At 50.0% G+C, this 16,321-nt stretch overlaps 3 protein-coding genes across 3 annotated transcripts; 2 read left to right on the forward strand and 1 right to left on the reverse strand.

The window, feature by feature from the left end:
• Window positions 1–52: 52 nt before the first annotated feature.
• On the forward strand, window positions 53–1,124 carry BKA67DRAFT_667520 (uncharacterized protein; the record flags this gene model as incomplete). Its single annotated transcript, XM_046108616.1, has 2 exons — window positions 53–131; window positions 232–1,124. The coding sequence occupies 2 exons, from the start codon at window positions 53–55 to the stop codon at window positions 1,122–1,124; spliced, it is 972 nt and encodes a 323-aa protein (XP_045964708.1).
• Window positions 1,125–5,235: 4,111 nt separating this feature from the next.
• BKA67DRAFT_530670 (uncharacterized protein) lies at window positions 5,236–6,720 on the forward strand (the record flags this gene model as incomplete). Its single annotated transcript, XM_046099275.1, has 4 exons — window positions 5,236–5,260; window positions 5,292–5,611; window positions 5,654–5,815; window positions 5,887–6,720. The coding sequence occupies 4 exons, from the start codon at window positions 5,236–5,238 to the stop codon at window positions 6,718–6,720; spliced, it is 1,341 nt and encodes a 446-aa protein (XP_045964709.1).
• Window positions 6,721–8,589: 1,869 nt separating this feature from the next.
• BKA67DRAFT_589957 (putative AAA family ATPase) lies at window positions 8,590–16,170 on the reverse strand (the record flags this gene model as incomplete). The annotated part of the gene is made up of 8 exons (XM_046104531.1): window positions 8,590–9,839; window positions 9,904–11,550; window positions 11,606–12,423; window positions 12,478–12,962; window positions 13,013–13,266; window positions 13,436–14,476; window positions 14,532–15,465; window positions 15,541–16,170. The coding sequence occupies 8 exons, from the start codon at window positions 16,168–16,170 to the stop codon at window positions 8,590–8,592; spliced, it is 7,059 nt and encodes a 2,352-aa protein (XP_045964710.1).
• Window positions 16,171–16,321: the final 151 nt, after the last annotated feature.

The following is a 16,321-nucleotide window of genomic DNA, read 5'->3' on the forward strand; positions in this document are numbered from 1 at the left end:
ATACCCAATCAATCGTCCCAAGATCTAACTCGACTTTACTGTGTTGATGAAGATGAGGTCTCATTGGCACTTTGACAAGGTGGTCCGAAGAGGTATCAAATGTGACATCTGTGGCGAACGTAACACTTCAGGTAAGCCATCATGTTCCTGATTCTGTCAATGGTAGATAATACAGCCTCTCAAAGGAACCACAAATAATATCAATACAGTTCGCTGACTATGGCTGTACAGTTATACAAAAATGCACAGGATGTGGTCTTTGTACCTGTCGCGATTGTCACCAGCGACACGCATATGACCATAATCACGTACTTGCCCACCGAAGGGATCTTGACTGGGGCCACAGTCATGCCAACGCGCCCGCTGGATCTACAAAACGTGGTAGCAATGATCAACGGCCTCAGATCATCTCCTCACAACTTATTGCATCACCCAGACATAACCGAGCATGCCCTGGCTCTCCTGCAAGTGGGCAGTTAAGAAAAATTGCCCCTCTGCAAAGCCAAGTTTCTGTTAACGATATTCGCCTCTATAATCATGCATTGTCTCACACTAGACTCTTCGATCAAGGCGGCCTCGACATGAGCGGTGCCTTGCCAGATAGCACTAGTCCTGGCAGCGTTCTTCATAGCGTACCTCATGACCCTTCACAGACAGGTCAGCGAAACGCATTGTCTCTCTGGGATGTACAACCGCTCCAGAGAATCCGTAGGATGCGTAGAGAACCTAGATACTCCGCAAAAACATACCGCTCTAGTGGACAGCCCACACCTTCCCCGAGCTCAGCGACTCAGCGAATTCCAGGCCAAACAGCATCCTCTTCGAGAAGCAACAATGACTGGGCACCGGCCGACAGATCCAGCCTCCGATTAGCCCTCCAGGACGTGTGGTATACGAACCGACACCTAAGAGATGCTCGCATCACAGACGGTCACGAGGCGGCTCTTACAATCTTCGAGGCCTCAGTCACACTGGTGAGCATCTCCCAAAAGCCAGGATGGAGTGATGAGGCAAGAGCTTGGCTGGACAGGCAGCGTAGTGGTTTGGGATGGCGGACTGGGAACCGTCTGGTTCGTGCTAATAGCACGGTATTGGACATTCCTGAAACAGGTTACATAGATTAGGGCTATAAAGGTCATTAGATATGCAGGACACGCCATAGGACATGGACCTGTTTAAGTGTATTGTAGGATTTTATGTAAACTAAGACCTTATGCTTTTCGCGCCTCAATAGAAATTTACTGTTAAACGCCCAATATCAGTTCTCATAGCTAAACGTTGTTGTCGTGGTATTTACGCTGGGGGTTACCGTGAGGTGTGCACAATCGTATGACTTGTTTGTACGTGTAATTTTGCCGTGGAACTCACACGTATGTGTTAATCCATCCGCAAAATGGGGGACTTTCAGATTGCTCCTTTACATTTTTCTGCCTCTCTTTCTCCTATAAACAGGAGTGTCCTCAAGCTTAGCGCCTGGCATGATTTGGTTCGCCCAATGTACGCCATTCCAAACCTGCACAGCTTGCACCTGAGCGGATAGCCAGTACAAATAAATGGAACAAGCGGCAACTTATGCAGTAAATGAGAAAACTCAAATTTACAAGTCAAGTTGTTCTGGAGAGGCTTTGGTGATCTGAAGAGAGAAGCGATCGTGTTGTCCATATTTCTGACCAAGTCGTCCCAGTTGTTGATGATGATCATCTCTATGACCAGCGTAAGTTGTTGTGATTATTTTTCGCTGGTGGCACTGCTTCCTGGTGAACAATGGCAATCTATTCCTGTCTATACTTTCATCACCTGGACAGAACAGTTTGACTGTTCGGATAGCGCCCGAGGACTTTGTCGCCAACATCGTGCTTTGGGAGAATATGTTGTACCCATCTTCTAAGACAACGCCTTCATTCGCGAACGGGAAAAGGCAACGGTAAGCTTCAAGGGTTGACTGTGGCCAAACAAATTGCTGTCAACTTCCTGCCGAAGTAGAAAGCTACTGACAAGCAATGAGCTGTGCTCGAGATTACAATTACAATATGAAGCCAAGTCGTTGCCAAGTAGTCGTTAAATAGCTGTAGTTTCGCCCAAATATGTTCTTGTCGCCATCACGGAAGCCATCCGCTTCAGGCTGGCGGAGCAATGCTTGTTCTTACAAGTACTCTTCGATATACCGTGCCCAGATTAAGACGAGACGAACCTTTATTACAGTCTATCATAGCCTTAGGTATTTAACAAATAATAACCGGTGTCGGATACCGGAAGTTTACAAGAGGATGCACTCCTTTATATCTCTGCTTCTCGTTTACAATCCTCGCCCACAACAGCTGTGACGCCTCCCTTGCGCGTATCTAACCGCTCTCGCCACCTTGCTTCTCTTTAATCCATGAGGTTTCTTTCTTGAGTGATTGTATGTGCCTGGAATTATCTTGGCAAGTGTGTCGTTGATTCGGTGGCTGCTTAAATGCAGTCCGGGCCAGTCTCGACACTCATGAACCGTTCTTATAGCATATTATATAGATTCGGATAATGCTTTAAGATTACTTCAGAACCCCTTGAAGATTTCTTTGTAGTTTCTTCAGGTGGACTTCTAAAATCGGGGCGCACAACGAGATCGAGACACGAATATAACTTGTTCAAATATGGACACATCAAGATTAGAAATTCATTAAGACGCCACAAGGACTAAAGCTGCGTTCTGGTCAAGCATGCCACTTCGAAAGAAAGGTTTTACTTGGGCGATAGGCTTTCGTTCCTGCACAAGCCATAAGAGCATGAGAAATGCCACCATATTCTGAGTTTCTCGTGTCTGTGTTGTCCGGACTCATTAAAGCCAATGTTCGCGTACGGGGGAGTTTCCCAAACCATCGTGTCGTCAAACTTAGAGATGAGGCTCAATCTGCAACCATGTCGCTGATCGGAGACTTTTTTTTTCAAGTCGCTTCGCGAAGATGAAACCTGTCCGAGCTCCGAGCGTGCATTTTGGCAGTTGTGCCACTAGCGAAATGCGTTTCACGGATATTTCGGACGTTCTTACATTAGCAACCTGCGGCCAGAACGTGACAAGAAAGGCAGCTCATGTTAGAGCACGGGCACAGTCTTTGCATCTGCTCTGAAACGCGTGCGTCCTGCAGTGCACGAATGCGTTGTGAAAACTCTTTTGGGAACACCTTCAGAAGGAACAAAGCAGTATTCGTGGAATTCAGCACGCAGCAGCGAGAGAGGGAGGGAGGGAGGGGGTGACCGGGTGGCCGGGTGACCGCACGGGTTGCAGATTCCTGATGGACAGGTAACAATTTCACTGCAATCAATTCTGGGGTCAAACATTGAAGAGGACTCAAGTGGGGAGTGGTGGATCAAGAGAAACGGTCTCCATACGTAGCCGGCCAATGACTTCTGAGACTCCGCAGAGGTTAATCACGTAAGTGCTTTAATAGGTCAATGGCATATGCACGTAATTAAACGCGTGAAACCCAGACGCGAACTCGGCGCGGTTCGACGCGTCCAACATCGACGTCTCGTCATCATGAAGTTCCCCCGTCCACTCCGAGACTTTTCGTGGTGGGTGATTACGTTACGCCATCCGCTTTTCTTCTTCTCCTGCTTCTTCTCCTTCTTCTTGGGCATGGAAAGTAGATCTGAGACTGCAGGTGGGATTAAAGAGAGTTCGCAGAAACGATGCAAGTTATTTCTTTCTGCAAAGAAGCAGAACATGTGTTATGTGCAGCACATGCATGGGCAGTAGAGACACACACTTGACCTTGCAGTACACATTTTCTGTTCCAACGCAGGAAAACGAACAATGCCACGCACATTAGGCTCTGTGGCCCCACCATCGTGAATCGTGTGATCAAATAGTCGTCCACACCAAGTGACAAATATTCTTCCGGGGCTAATCTTCAGGTTTGCTCATGGTGGTGCGAAGGCGAGTGTTTTGTCTTACAACCCCGCCATCTCGATGATTTTGGACGTCCGAGATGCTAGGCTGAAACATATGACTGGAACTGACAGGAGCCTCTTTGTAGCTCATCATGCAGTGGTTGCACAAAGCAAGCGTTGGCATCACAAGCTGACGTTCGTCATTGTGCACCGGGCTAGATGAAAAATTGGTGGTGTGCAACGGCCTGGTGTAATCGAGATGGTCCCCATCAGAATCCAGTTTTAAGGTCTGAAGTAGATTATAGAAATCAAATGCAAGGCCACCTTTTCAATCCTTATGACGACGAGAGACCCAAGAACAATTTTAGCTTTCAGGAACCAAGCGGCCATCAGCCATAGGGGACGACTGGGGCACGGATGACACCCGAGGGAGATCTCGGTCAGTCTGTGCAGCGCAAGGTGCCTACCCTGTTACCCATGTACGCATTTGGAACACATGCGGCACAAGGTATACCAGACTTGGAAGCCGTCAAGCCCGTTTGTCTCGCATTTTTCAGTCGTGACATGAACATACACCAAGACGCTACGATAGCATAGGAGGGGGTCTGTCGAAGCGTATTTGGCCCAAGGGCGCTCAAAGCGGCAGCAATTTAGAAAGTTTCCTTTCAAACTAGCAAGAACTTACGATGGAGCGTTTGCCGCTGTCAGCCCAGCGGGAATGATTAGGTTCAGATGACAAGACGGGCAAGTAAGGACATCCGCTCAAGAGACCATGGTCGCTACGCGTGGGCAGCTCCCGGTGATCTATACTGGCTGGATCGTCCACGGTGGAGGGAACACTTGCGACTAGGCGGTGCCTGGAAGCTTTGCCGCCATAGGGCTATCAAAGTTACTACAGTATGTATTTACATACATAGATGACTGATTCACGACGGATGGACAGAGGGAAAGGGAGAGGGGGGGAAGAAAGAAAGACAGAAAGAGAGAAAGAGAGACAGAATGTGGACATGGATGCTCCAGAACTGTTGCGACTAACTCATCTTAACCTAGAGACTTGACCAGCAAAATCTAATAGACAAGGTCCCCCCAATCCAAGGTGAGAAAGGTGTGGAGGAAGAGAGCGTTGTATCGCTCTGCTTCAGCCCCTTGCTTTCCACGTACCGATTATGGAGAGCGATCAGGGCTTATCCGCTGACTTACAGGGTTGATATGTAGACCTACCGCCAGCTAGGCTTGGAGCAGTTGCGATGCGGGCCCCAAATGTGCTAACCTAGGGGTCTCGCTAAGCACAAGCACCCGCACCCTGTTCGTGGCTGTCGGTGGTGTAGCCGTAGGGATGTGCAAGTAAGTGCCAGTGGTGTTGGGATGGCAGACCGGATGCGTGCCCTAGGTTAGTCTGGTCTCTAACTAACCTAACCTAGCTCTTCGAATGCCTCTTGCCTTTTGCCGTTTGCCTGGAGAGCCCCCGAGTGCCTCGAGTGCCATGTTCGGGGGTCGCTGGGGTCTCTTATTAGGCGCATTAAGTCCTCTGTCACCCCCAACTTCTGCCGCTGAAGCTCTTTTTTTTTCCCTCCTCTCCCACCTACAACCCATACCGGCACACCCATACATACACACACACACACATATAGACACACACGAACGAACGAAACGAGCACTCTCTCTTTCTCATCTTTGCCAACAGCCTCTGCACTCGTTTGCGACAAAGCCTGCGCTCGTCTTCTTGTCGCGAATCTTGGCCGTAAGTCACTTTCGGAACGTCTTGAACTCTGTTCAGTGACAGTTGTGCCGTGTCGCAACCCCGAACTCAAAAAGCATCGTGTCGCACGCGCTTGTCGCGATACTGCCATCCCTACCGACTATTGCTACTGCTATTACCATTACTATTACTATTGCTACTGCTGCTACTGCTGCTACTGCTGCTACCGCCGCTGCCACTTCGCTGGTACCCGCGCGACATCGCAACGCAAACGCCCATCTCGCTGCAATCAAGATCGCCTCTCTCATACATACCAGAACCGAACAAAGATGCTCCTGCCATCTGCGCTCTCCTGCGAGCCGGCGCAGCGTCCCGTCTCGAGGCTCGCGCCCTCGCTATTCTCTTCGCCACCCGCTAGTCCTCCTACAAATGCCTTCAGCGGCATCAACAACATCATGAACTCATGCCGCGCGCTGCATTCCATGCTTGCGCCCGCTCCCATCATCACTTCGTCCAACGACGATGATATTCCTCGGCGTGCATCTCAACTACCAACACCGCCACTGGCTCACGCCACCATCCCCTCGCCTATGAAGTTGCGCCTGCGAACACGCAGGGCAGAGACCAACCCCGAGGTCATCGGACGCAAGAAGATTGTCAAGCGCACGGCCCCCCCTCGTGGAGCAAACAAGAGGTGCAGGGCCGCCGAAGATGAAATGGGTCGCGACGACGATATCGACAGCGACTTGGACATCGACGCGACCGAGTCGTCGGAAGAAGCCCAATCCTCGCGCCCACGGACACCAAAGCGCGCGCGCATTGCACCCGAGTTCGTGCCTCTTGGCCTGGACCGTTCAGACTTCCACGATCTGCACCGTGCCAGCCCAGAGTCAGCAGAGCACGGCAAGGTTGGAGAGGAGGTCGAGGTGGAAGCAGATGGCGAACAATGGAGCACAGAGGAGGACCGCATACTGGTGGAACTCATCCTGGAGAAGCTGAAGTTGACCAAGAACGACTGGCAAGACTGCGCCAGGAGTCTAGGCAAGGATCGCAGTTCGGTTGGTAGGCGATGGAAGAGCCTCATGGTAAATGGGGATGTCGGTCTCAAGTCGAGGACTAGGCGAGGCAAGCTTCACGGCACCTGGCGTTGAAGAGCCAACGGAACACGGCGGTGACGGCCACGTTCTGCTCGATTTGGCCCTTTCTTTATATTTCTTTCTTTCTTTTAGTATCAACTCCACTGCCCGTGTTTGTCGGCCCTTGAGGGTACTTTGCATCAGAGGTCTACAGAACATTATACCTGATTAGAGAGGAAAGGAAACCGGCGTTATGGAATGAATTACCCTCGATTTAGACGAGAGAACTACTATGATATCCTAGGTATGCGCACACTTGCGTCGACCACCTACTTTTTCTTGTCGAGTTGACTTGCGCCATCTATATCTGAATTGAGCTGTTATCAACTTTACCACTGCCTTTTCCCTCATCCACGTGCTGTGTTGTACGATGCGCCCTCTTGATCTGCGAACTCTCTACCGACCTCCCGCTAATCTGTATGCAGATCAGATTATGCAATGTACACCATGGGTGATCGCCTGCGTCTTGTCTCAAGATCGCAGCTTTTCTACCCCAGATTTAATGCTTTTTCCCTTCTTAAATTTTTTTATTCAAATTTCTTTTATGCGAAGCCCGTTGCATGCGCACTGGCGCGCGCAAACAATTGCACTTTCGCAAAGAGCCGCAAAAGCAAACGCGAAAAAGCCGCAAGGGGGAACCCGGACCAGGGAAACGGGACCAGGAACCAGTGACTAGGATAGCAGCGGGAAAGGGAGGAGAGGGAAAGGCTCGAAACGCCGCAAATACTCCGCAAATGAAGTCTCGGCCGGACTAAAACAATGGACAAGACAACTAAGTAGTCCTAGACCGGTCTTGCGCCGCGCCTAAGGGATGGATTGGACGGATGTCTTTGGGGGCAAAGTCGCTACTCTACTCGCGATCCCCGCGATGTGCTGGACTGTGCTCTTTGTTTCTTTCTCAGGGTCTTCCCGAGAGAGATCTTTCGAAGCGAACCACTATATAGTCAAAAGTGGGAAGGATGGGAAATGTTTAATTCGCGCCGCCTCCGCCGCGGGCTACTTACTTAGCCTTGGTACCCGAGACGATTTTGCCCACCACAAGATCGGCAATCTCGAAAGAATGAGATAAGGCTCCAAACCACGTTAACCTCACCCGCTCATGTCAAGACCGTGCCGTGATGATCTAAACGCTGGCCCAGAGCCCGAATGTGAGAGAGAACACATCCGATTATGGCTGCAAACGATTGCTCCCTGGCAGCTACGATCCATGATGAAATACGGTTCTACCCTGCATGTAGTCCATGTACGCGAATGACTTGCGTCGAGACATTTGAATCTCCCCCTTCGAAATTGTCCCCCGCTATGGAAGAATCTGAACTTAGGTTTTTTTTCGGCCACAAGCGTCCCAACGACGCAGAAAGCAACCAACGCTCTCTTTTATCAGGAATAATTCCCTACCGAGTTGCTCTCCGCTCGATCCAGCGTCTTCAAACAGCGTGGCTCGACCGTATTGAATAAAGGATGGCAAATATCTGGACCGTTACCGATATGGGGCTGTACCTGTCCGCAAATCCCTCCAAGCAGAATTGAAGTGGTCTTCAATGATAGCCACTCGGCCAAAATCAGGCATGCAATTTATGGTGGCTCTTTCCAGTCTTGGCTAGGTCTCATAGCCGTACTAAGTGCTTAAAGAGTTACGGACGCATCAATAAGAGAGTCAGACAGCAATGCAACCACTACCTGATAACGTTACCTCCATGCATAGGACAGTACTCGTAGCCAATAGCCTGCGCAGTCGGCAGGGCGTCTTTTGCTACTTGTTGGCATAGCCGGACTATAGACACATTTGGCATACGACTGGGTTGAGGACAACTAAGTGGGGAGTTCATTAATATCAAGAGTACACTGGCGAACGAAAGGAGATCATGATGGTTGAGAACGCCCTTAGTCCTCGAGGCCCAGTTCTTTGTTGCTCATGAAATGACTTCCACCAGCACACCTGAAGCCACTCGCTTGTTCAATCCATTCAAAGCCCATTGGACAGCATCCCATTTTCTTGATCTTCATCTTGACCGCCATCATCCTTTTCAACCGTTCTTCCTGTCTCTTTTGCTCGATAAGGGCCTCGTTTAATTCCAACCGCATTGCCTCGAGGGCACGGAGGGCTTCAAGACGCGACGGGTCTGCCTCAGACTGGGATTTGATCTGCTCGCTTTTGTCTCGCATCTTCTTCTCTGCGTCTGCGGATTTCTTGCGCGCGGCCTGAAGATTATGATGCCGCTGCTGCTCGGCCGCTTTGTCAAGCTCGAGCTGAGCCCAGACATCGTCCGAGACACCTGCGTCGCGTAGGCTTGGGAGGCCTGGAGGTGGCTTGTCAGGGGAATCGGACTTGTCGTCCGGGCAGGAAGGCTCGTCTTCTTGTTCCGTGATGGTTTCGATTTTCGTCGAGAAGGAGTTAGGTGATGGCCTATACTTTGACGACTCTTGCTCCATCAAGGGCCAAGAAGTCACTGGTGTCACGAATTCTGCCATGCCCGCACCCCTGGCGACCCGTTCTTTGATCATGATATCCATAGCATCAATGACTAGATGCTCATGTACAAGCTTCGAGGCACCTTTGGATTTCATGATGGAAGAAAATATGTTCTTGGCAAGTGTCTCCACATCGCCCGCGTTGCCCCAAGATGGCGTTTTGCAAAGGGCTTTGAACCTACTCGAGGTACTCATATCGAAGCCGGGGGATGCTTCGAGCTGGCTGACATCGAGTTTCTTCTGCCTCAAGCATTGCACCAGCAGATCGCGGCAATGTTGAGGCGATAGATTCGAAAACGTGATCGCGTCGGGGAAACGCCTCGTCAGTCCGGGGTTCTGCGTCATCAGACGGTTGATGTCATTGTCGTATCCCGCAAGGATGACGATCAACTTGTGCTGGTAACGCTCTTTTGTGAGACAGTCCACAATCTCATCCATGGCCTCTTTGGCGAAGTGGCCCTCCGCCAGACGGTAGGCCTCGTCGATGAACAGGACCTTTCCAAGAGCCTCGTCGAACTTCTTCTGAACCTTAGGTCCGGTTTGCCCCACGTATTCACCGATGATGTCGGTCGCGGAACACTCGATTACAGTCGCGTCACCGAGGAAGCCCATGTCGTAGTAGATCTTGCCCATCTTCCGAGCGGTCGACGTCTTACCAGTTCCTGTGAACCAACATCAGCATTCGATCTCAACATATCAAAAATTGGCTTTTATTTCTTAACATACCTGGCGGTCCACGGAAAAGGAAGCTGAAGGGTATAACTTCACGAGGATCCATATCATTGGCCTTCATATTCGCGGCCACTTGCTGATAACCATGAAGTTGCTTGACGATATCCTCGCACCCGAAAACACCCTGGAAGAGCAGCGGGATATTTGTGGTGCCACGCTCACCCCTGTCATAGTCTGGGTCGATGTCCTCCGCAATGAGCACATCGGCGCCCTTGGTCCCTTGTTTTTCTGACAGGCGCCTCTGCTGGCGATCCTTGGCGTCGTTGAGAACGATATCGACAGCACCAGCATTGCCAAAGTTGGGTTTGTGTCTCTCGCGCTCTAGAACCTCGAGTACCACCTTTTTGGCGCGCTCCCCTGCACGCAGGCCCTGTTTCCTTAGCTTGAGGTCTAGGATCTGGCCGAGCTCTTCATCATCGTAATCGTCAAAATGAAAACCCGATGCGATTGGAAAACGTCTGCTGAGGCCTGGGTTCACTTTTCGGAACATGTCTTCCATCTGCTCTTTGTAACCCAACAAGAGCACACATCGATCCTCATTAGCAGTACTCTGAACTTCGGCAACGATGGTGTCGATGACAGCTGTCTTGTAGGGGTCCGCAACACCTCCGCCGGCAAGCATATATGCTTCGTCGATGATCAGCACCTTGCCTTTGGTGCTGTCAAGGATCGCTTTGGCGTTCTTCTCCGATTGACCCAGAGCGCCGCCCACAAAGTCTGCGGGATTCTTGATCACAACCTCACCGTTGCTCAGAAGACCCACAGCTTTTAGTATGCCACCGTAGAGCTTGGCTACGGTCGTCTTGCCCGTTCCCGGATTACCGAGGAAGCATTTGTTGAGAGAGCATTCAATCGGCGGTTGTTCCCTGAGTTCTCTGTCGTAGTTGGTCTGTAGACGATCAACGAGAACTTGGACAGATTGCTTAACAGACTTCAAGCCAATCATCTTCTGGAGCTCTTTCCAATCTTTGTGTGATTGCAGTGCTTTGTTGGGTGGAGGGCCTATGAGGTCGACTTGCGTGAGCAGCATGTCGTCAGGGGTTTGTCCAGCACGTCTTTCTCGTTGCAGTCGTTCCGCCTGTCGGCCTAGAAGCCCTGACAGCACATTTTGTACTTCCCGAGCATTGCCAAAGCCTTCTCGGCCTCGGCCACGACCGATTCGACGAGCAACAATGCGCATGAAGCGACCTTGTGGCCCCTTCTCAACCTGCATGCGACCATTGTACCTTTTATCCAATGAATAATTGAAGATTCTCAGCAACTCTTCGTCCTCATAATCCTGGAAATCGAGGCTGATTGGGACACGGCTCGGGATACCGGGGTTGTGTGTGAAGAAATCTTCCATCTGCTTGCGGTACCCGGCGAAGATAAACACGACTTGTCCGGCGAGGTTCTCAATTTCGGCCAGCAGGAAATCAAGAACCTGTCTGCCACCCATAGAACTCCCAGAGACGATCTGGTAGGCCTCGTCGAGGAAGAAGACGCCACCCCCGTTCTTGAGGATCTCATCGATCAGAGCTTGGCAACCTTGAATGCCGTCGTTAGCTAAGCGCGAACCTGTAGTCTCCTCGAAGTGGTCTCCGGGAATGGCGCCAACAGAAGAGAGGAACTTGGCATAAAGCCTTGCCACGGTTGTTTTGCCTTTAGGAAGGCTTTAGCATAGCTCAAAATACCTCATAGGGGGAGGGGACCATACCAGTTCCTGGATTCCCCAGCAAGGCAGAGGAGAATCGCTCATCTTTGAGATCGGCGCCCTGACGGACGACCGTGTCCACCTTCGCCTTGATCCTGAGAAATTCCTTTTTCACACTTTCGAGCCCGATCATAGACATCAGCGAGTCCAGAGCTTCATTCGAAACATTCTGATAGTCCTTCTGATATTGCCAGTCTTGCTCAGCAGCTGATTGCTTCCTCAGGAATGGAGCGCCTTCCGGGATCATGTCTTGGTCATTTTCTTCCGAGAGGTCAGAGCCCGACTTGGAGGATTCATAGCTTTCCCGTGGAGACACCGGCTTGAGAGGGATTACAGGCGAAGGCTCGCAAGAACCTTTTGAGTCTTCTGTAGTGGACTGGCGCTCTGATTTGGACTCATTGCCATTGGCCTTCGAGGACAAGTTCCTCTTCGGCACGTGGTTCTCCTCGGTCAGCGTTGCCAGCTCCTTACGCTGCTGCTCTAAAATTGATTCCCTGTTGGCTTCGTCTTGGCGATCTTTGGCTACTTGCCTTTGCTGAGTAATCTTTTCTTGTAGTTCTTTGAGTTTTCTAGCGTAAGCAAATTGATTTGCTTGTCTTCTATCCTCAAGGGCTTTGTTTCTCTGCGCTTTCTCACGACGCTGCTCATCTATGATGCGGCATTCTTGGCACGCAGGCTTTTGCTGGCAACAATTCCAGGTGATGTTGTGTTTCTGTTGGCAAAAGTCGGTGATGATGGCTGTACACGGCATACTGGAATGATCTACCAAAATATGACACCGCTGTGGGCATTGATGCTGTCCACAGGAGAGCATTTCAGAGCTGCCAACATTCGGTTAGGATTAGTCGTTGAACATCGTGGTTCTAGAGACTTACCATGGCAATGCGCAACCGCCATCGGGGCAGTGCAGATCGAAGTCGGTGGGAGTTTTTGCAACGATCGCAGTGTTGGGATGCTTTTGACAACAAAGAGGAAACCCATCGAAAATTTCCGCTCTCTTCTTCAAATTGTCGAACAAACGTGTCCACTCTTCGCGACCGTTCTTGGCGTTCATAAACGTCTCGGCGTTTCCAATCATGACGAGGGCGTTCCTTGCGCGAGATAAGAGGACATTGAGACGCTCTGGGGCTCGCATAAACCCAATCTCGCCATCATCATTGCTGCGGGTCAAGGACACCACAACAATATCGCGCTCTTCGCCTTGATAGTTATCGATGGTAGACAACCGTATCGGCATCCTATTCACCTTCGCGCTGGCAGCTGGGACTAAGCCAGCTTGGACCAAGTCATGAGAGTCCAAGTCGCTCAAGACTGGATCATGATCTTTGTTGAGATAGTCCTTGAGAAGTGAGAGTTGTCCCTTACGACAGTCAATCTAAGGAATTACTGAAGCGGGGAGAGGAATCATACCAAGTAAGGGGTCAAGATGACCAGATCAGTCGTTCGATAACCCTGCTGGCCCAGATATCGAACGCACTTCAAAACCATTTCTGCTTCAAATCTATTTTGTTTACTAGACTTGGCGTTCTCGTCGAGTTTGTCGGCAAGAAGGTTGTGCTTTGCCTCATGGTAACTGTGATTCACGAAGACGACGTCTCCCTGAAAGCCACGTAGGTGAGGACGGTTCATAGTTCCCTTTGCGTCCTGCAGATCAGGGTAATTGTCTGCGTGTTGCAAGCATACAAATTAGTTATCTTCTCCATGAATACGGGAACTTTTGCGGCTTTGTCTTGTTCATAATCACCGGTCTCACTTCTCGAAACGAGGTCACACTACTAGTGTGTTGTCAAGAAACAACGAAGAATCAAGGAACGGGCAGTTCTCTATACGTACGCCGGATAAGCTCAGATATCTCTGGTCTCATTCTATGCTGGTTTAGTAAAGTGCAATGAGCACGACCTTGGAGAACTAGTCTCTCGAACATTGACCTGTTTAAGTCGAAACCTCTACCAGATTCAACGGTGAGTTTGTAGTTCTTTACCTTTGGCCTCAACTGTTTGTGATCACCGATCTGAATTAGTTGCTTGGTGCTTGGACCCATGGCGGCAAGAATGTGACTTTCTAGTATCTCGCCAGCTTCTTCGACGATGATGATGCCGGGACCAGCAGCTTGTATCTCCTGTGCGTACATCGACGCTGCCGTAGTGGTACAGCCTATTACGCGCTTGGAGCGCAGAATATGCTCGTCTTTTTGCCTGTGAAGACCCTGGAGTTTCTTCTGAAGTTTGTTGTACTTGTTCAAGTTCTTGGTCAGCGCTGCAACTCTTTTGTGGTGTATCTCTTCTCTCCACTGCGTCTCTTTGGCTTTACGCGACGTGCGATCCATTTGCCAGATGCCTTCGAGCACGCTTTGTGACAGCTGATGGGCAAGAGCGCCGGCACTTTTGCCCTTGACCCATCGCTGTAAAAGGGCAGTATCGCTAACTTGCTTACCACCTTTTCCAACGATCGTGTGGCCCACCTCAGCCTCAGGGACGAGAAATGCATCATAATAATGCCTATCTCGGTCGTGAAATTCAATATGTAACAATACCTGTTTGAGATTTGTGCGGCCGTTCAAGTAAATCTCGAAAGACTGTTGAACTTTCTCTACTACGATCTTTAATTCATCCCTCTCGTAGTTGATCAATTCCCAACGAGTTCGCGACTTGTGTTGGGTGCTGAGAACCTGATTCCGTAGAAGTAGAGGCATTGTACGAGTTGTGGATTTCGACCCCAACCTGACAATGTAGTCTGATGGAATGCCAATGTCCATGAGATCCTCGAGAAATTGATCTAGTGCATGGTTTGTATAGGCTAGAATCATGATTCTCTCCTTTGTATTTTGAAGCAAAACATGTGCCAACAAGGCTCCTACAAAAGATTTGCCAGTACCTGGTCAATCGTGTCAGCTGTGTTAATGGACGCTATGCGCAGGTACGGAACATACCTGGTGGCCCTTGGATACATGCTACTTGGTAAGTAAGGGCCGTTTTCAAAGCTTTGACTTGTGACTTGTCAAGACAGACCTGCTTCGAAGTACACAGAATCTTTTCGACATCCGTCCCAGCGTCAATTTCCTCCAGACCCGCCACAATTGCTTCTGGAATAAATGGTGAGCGTCGTAGCACGTCAGAATATCCCAAGACGTCGTGTTCTAGTTCAATGTCGACTTTTTTCTGCAGTCGCTCCAGGATAGGTTCGTAGGCGAATAAAGGAGTTGGTACTTGAAGAAAGTCAACTGGGCCATTATGGAGAGCATAGAGGATATTGTGGAGAGATTCTTGGTCGAGAACAAGAAGACAGAGGCACGGCATGATGCATGCCAGTAGATCTTCGTTTCTAATCACTGTCGCGAATCCCAAAGGTGTTTTGTTGACCATGATGCACCCAAAACTTTGGTGCTTGAGAAATGCCGGCGTGTCTTTCAGTATTTTTTTCCTCTTCTCAACACTCGCACCGGGCATGTTCAGGAAATCTGTCGAGCAGCTGAGAATGAGGCTACAAGGCCGTTCGTTCTCCAAAGAACCTTGATCGATGTCTCTTAAGTGTAGACCATTGATTAATAAAGTTCTCTTAGCCTTACTTGGCTTGTCGCCCTTCGTGTATTTGAGGTCATCTCGCACCTCCTCCAGCATGTCCTCCCTGAGAAGCCGAAATTGATTGTCAAGGTGGAGATTTGCTCGCCTTCCCATATCCTCATTCATCAGTGCAGATGCATTGCGGATGAACGGCTTCTCTGGAGACTCAAGCTCAGCCTTTGTAGGCAGGATACTGATATCATGGTAATTGATAAAATCGTTATCATGCCGACCACCAGGGCCGTGTTCGACCATTTCTGCACTGTTCGAAGGTGATGATGGTTGAGTCACAAGAAATTGCACCTTCTGAAGCAAGCTTTTGCAAACGGGTGACTGTGACGTTTCAAGAAAAGTATCCGTGAGCAACGATCGTGCTACTTTGCGGAACGGATCGGATTGGTCGACTGGCAGGAGTACGATCTGCAAGAGTAGCCAGGCGAAGCCTTCACTTGCTTTGACATCCAGAGCTTTGGCTTCGATGTGTGCTATCAAGGCGTCCCAGAACAGTGGTGGATCGACTATATTCCAGAGCACTTGTTTCAGAAGTTCACCGTTGCATAATCTCTTGAGCTCTGGTTCGGATAGCAGGTCCAGAAGTTTCGATACCCAAGTGTTGATGAAACTGACGGAGGTGTCTAGCGTCACAGCTTCATGAAGAGCTCTTTGGCCGCTATGAGATGAAGCTAGCCGCTCAATACAATCGGACTTGTCAGTCCTATTACAAATAGACTCTATGAAGCGGTGAGAGTCCGACGCTGAGTGCAACTGCCAAGTTCCTTCAAGAACTTTGTAGAAGAAACTATCCAGCTGCCGTGATCTTTCTTGGCCTTCTTGGTTAACGTCTTGTTGTGTTCTGGGTTCGGTCCTGTACTGTAGTGGTCTGGGTTCGGTCCCGTGCTGTTGTGGTATGGGTTCGGTCCTTGGGCCACTGCCTCTTCCTCTGCCACCTCTGCCACCTCTGCCACCTCTGCCACCGCGGCCACCTCGACGATATGCTCTGTATGACATCACTGATGGATATTGGTAGAAACTAATAGTCAGGAAATACAAAATTGTGAAAGGTAATACTTTTGAGGCAGTTATACATAGGTCAAGATCAAGCCCCAATCTTGGGCGCGAGTGGGCGGTGGCCAGCCAGCCTCGAATGCACTCAAGTGAT

This window comes from Truncatella angustata (genome assembly GCF_020726525.1).
Source record: "Truncatella angustata strain MPI-SDFR-AT-0073 chromosome Unknown BKA67scaffold_1, whole genome shotgun sequence".
In the NCBI taxonomy this organism is placed as follows: Eukaryota; Fungi; Ascomycota; class Sordariomycetes; order Amphisphaeriales; family Sporocadaceae; genus Truncatella; species Truncatella angustata.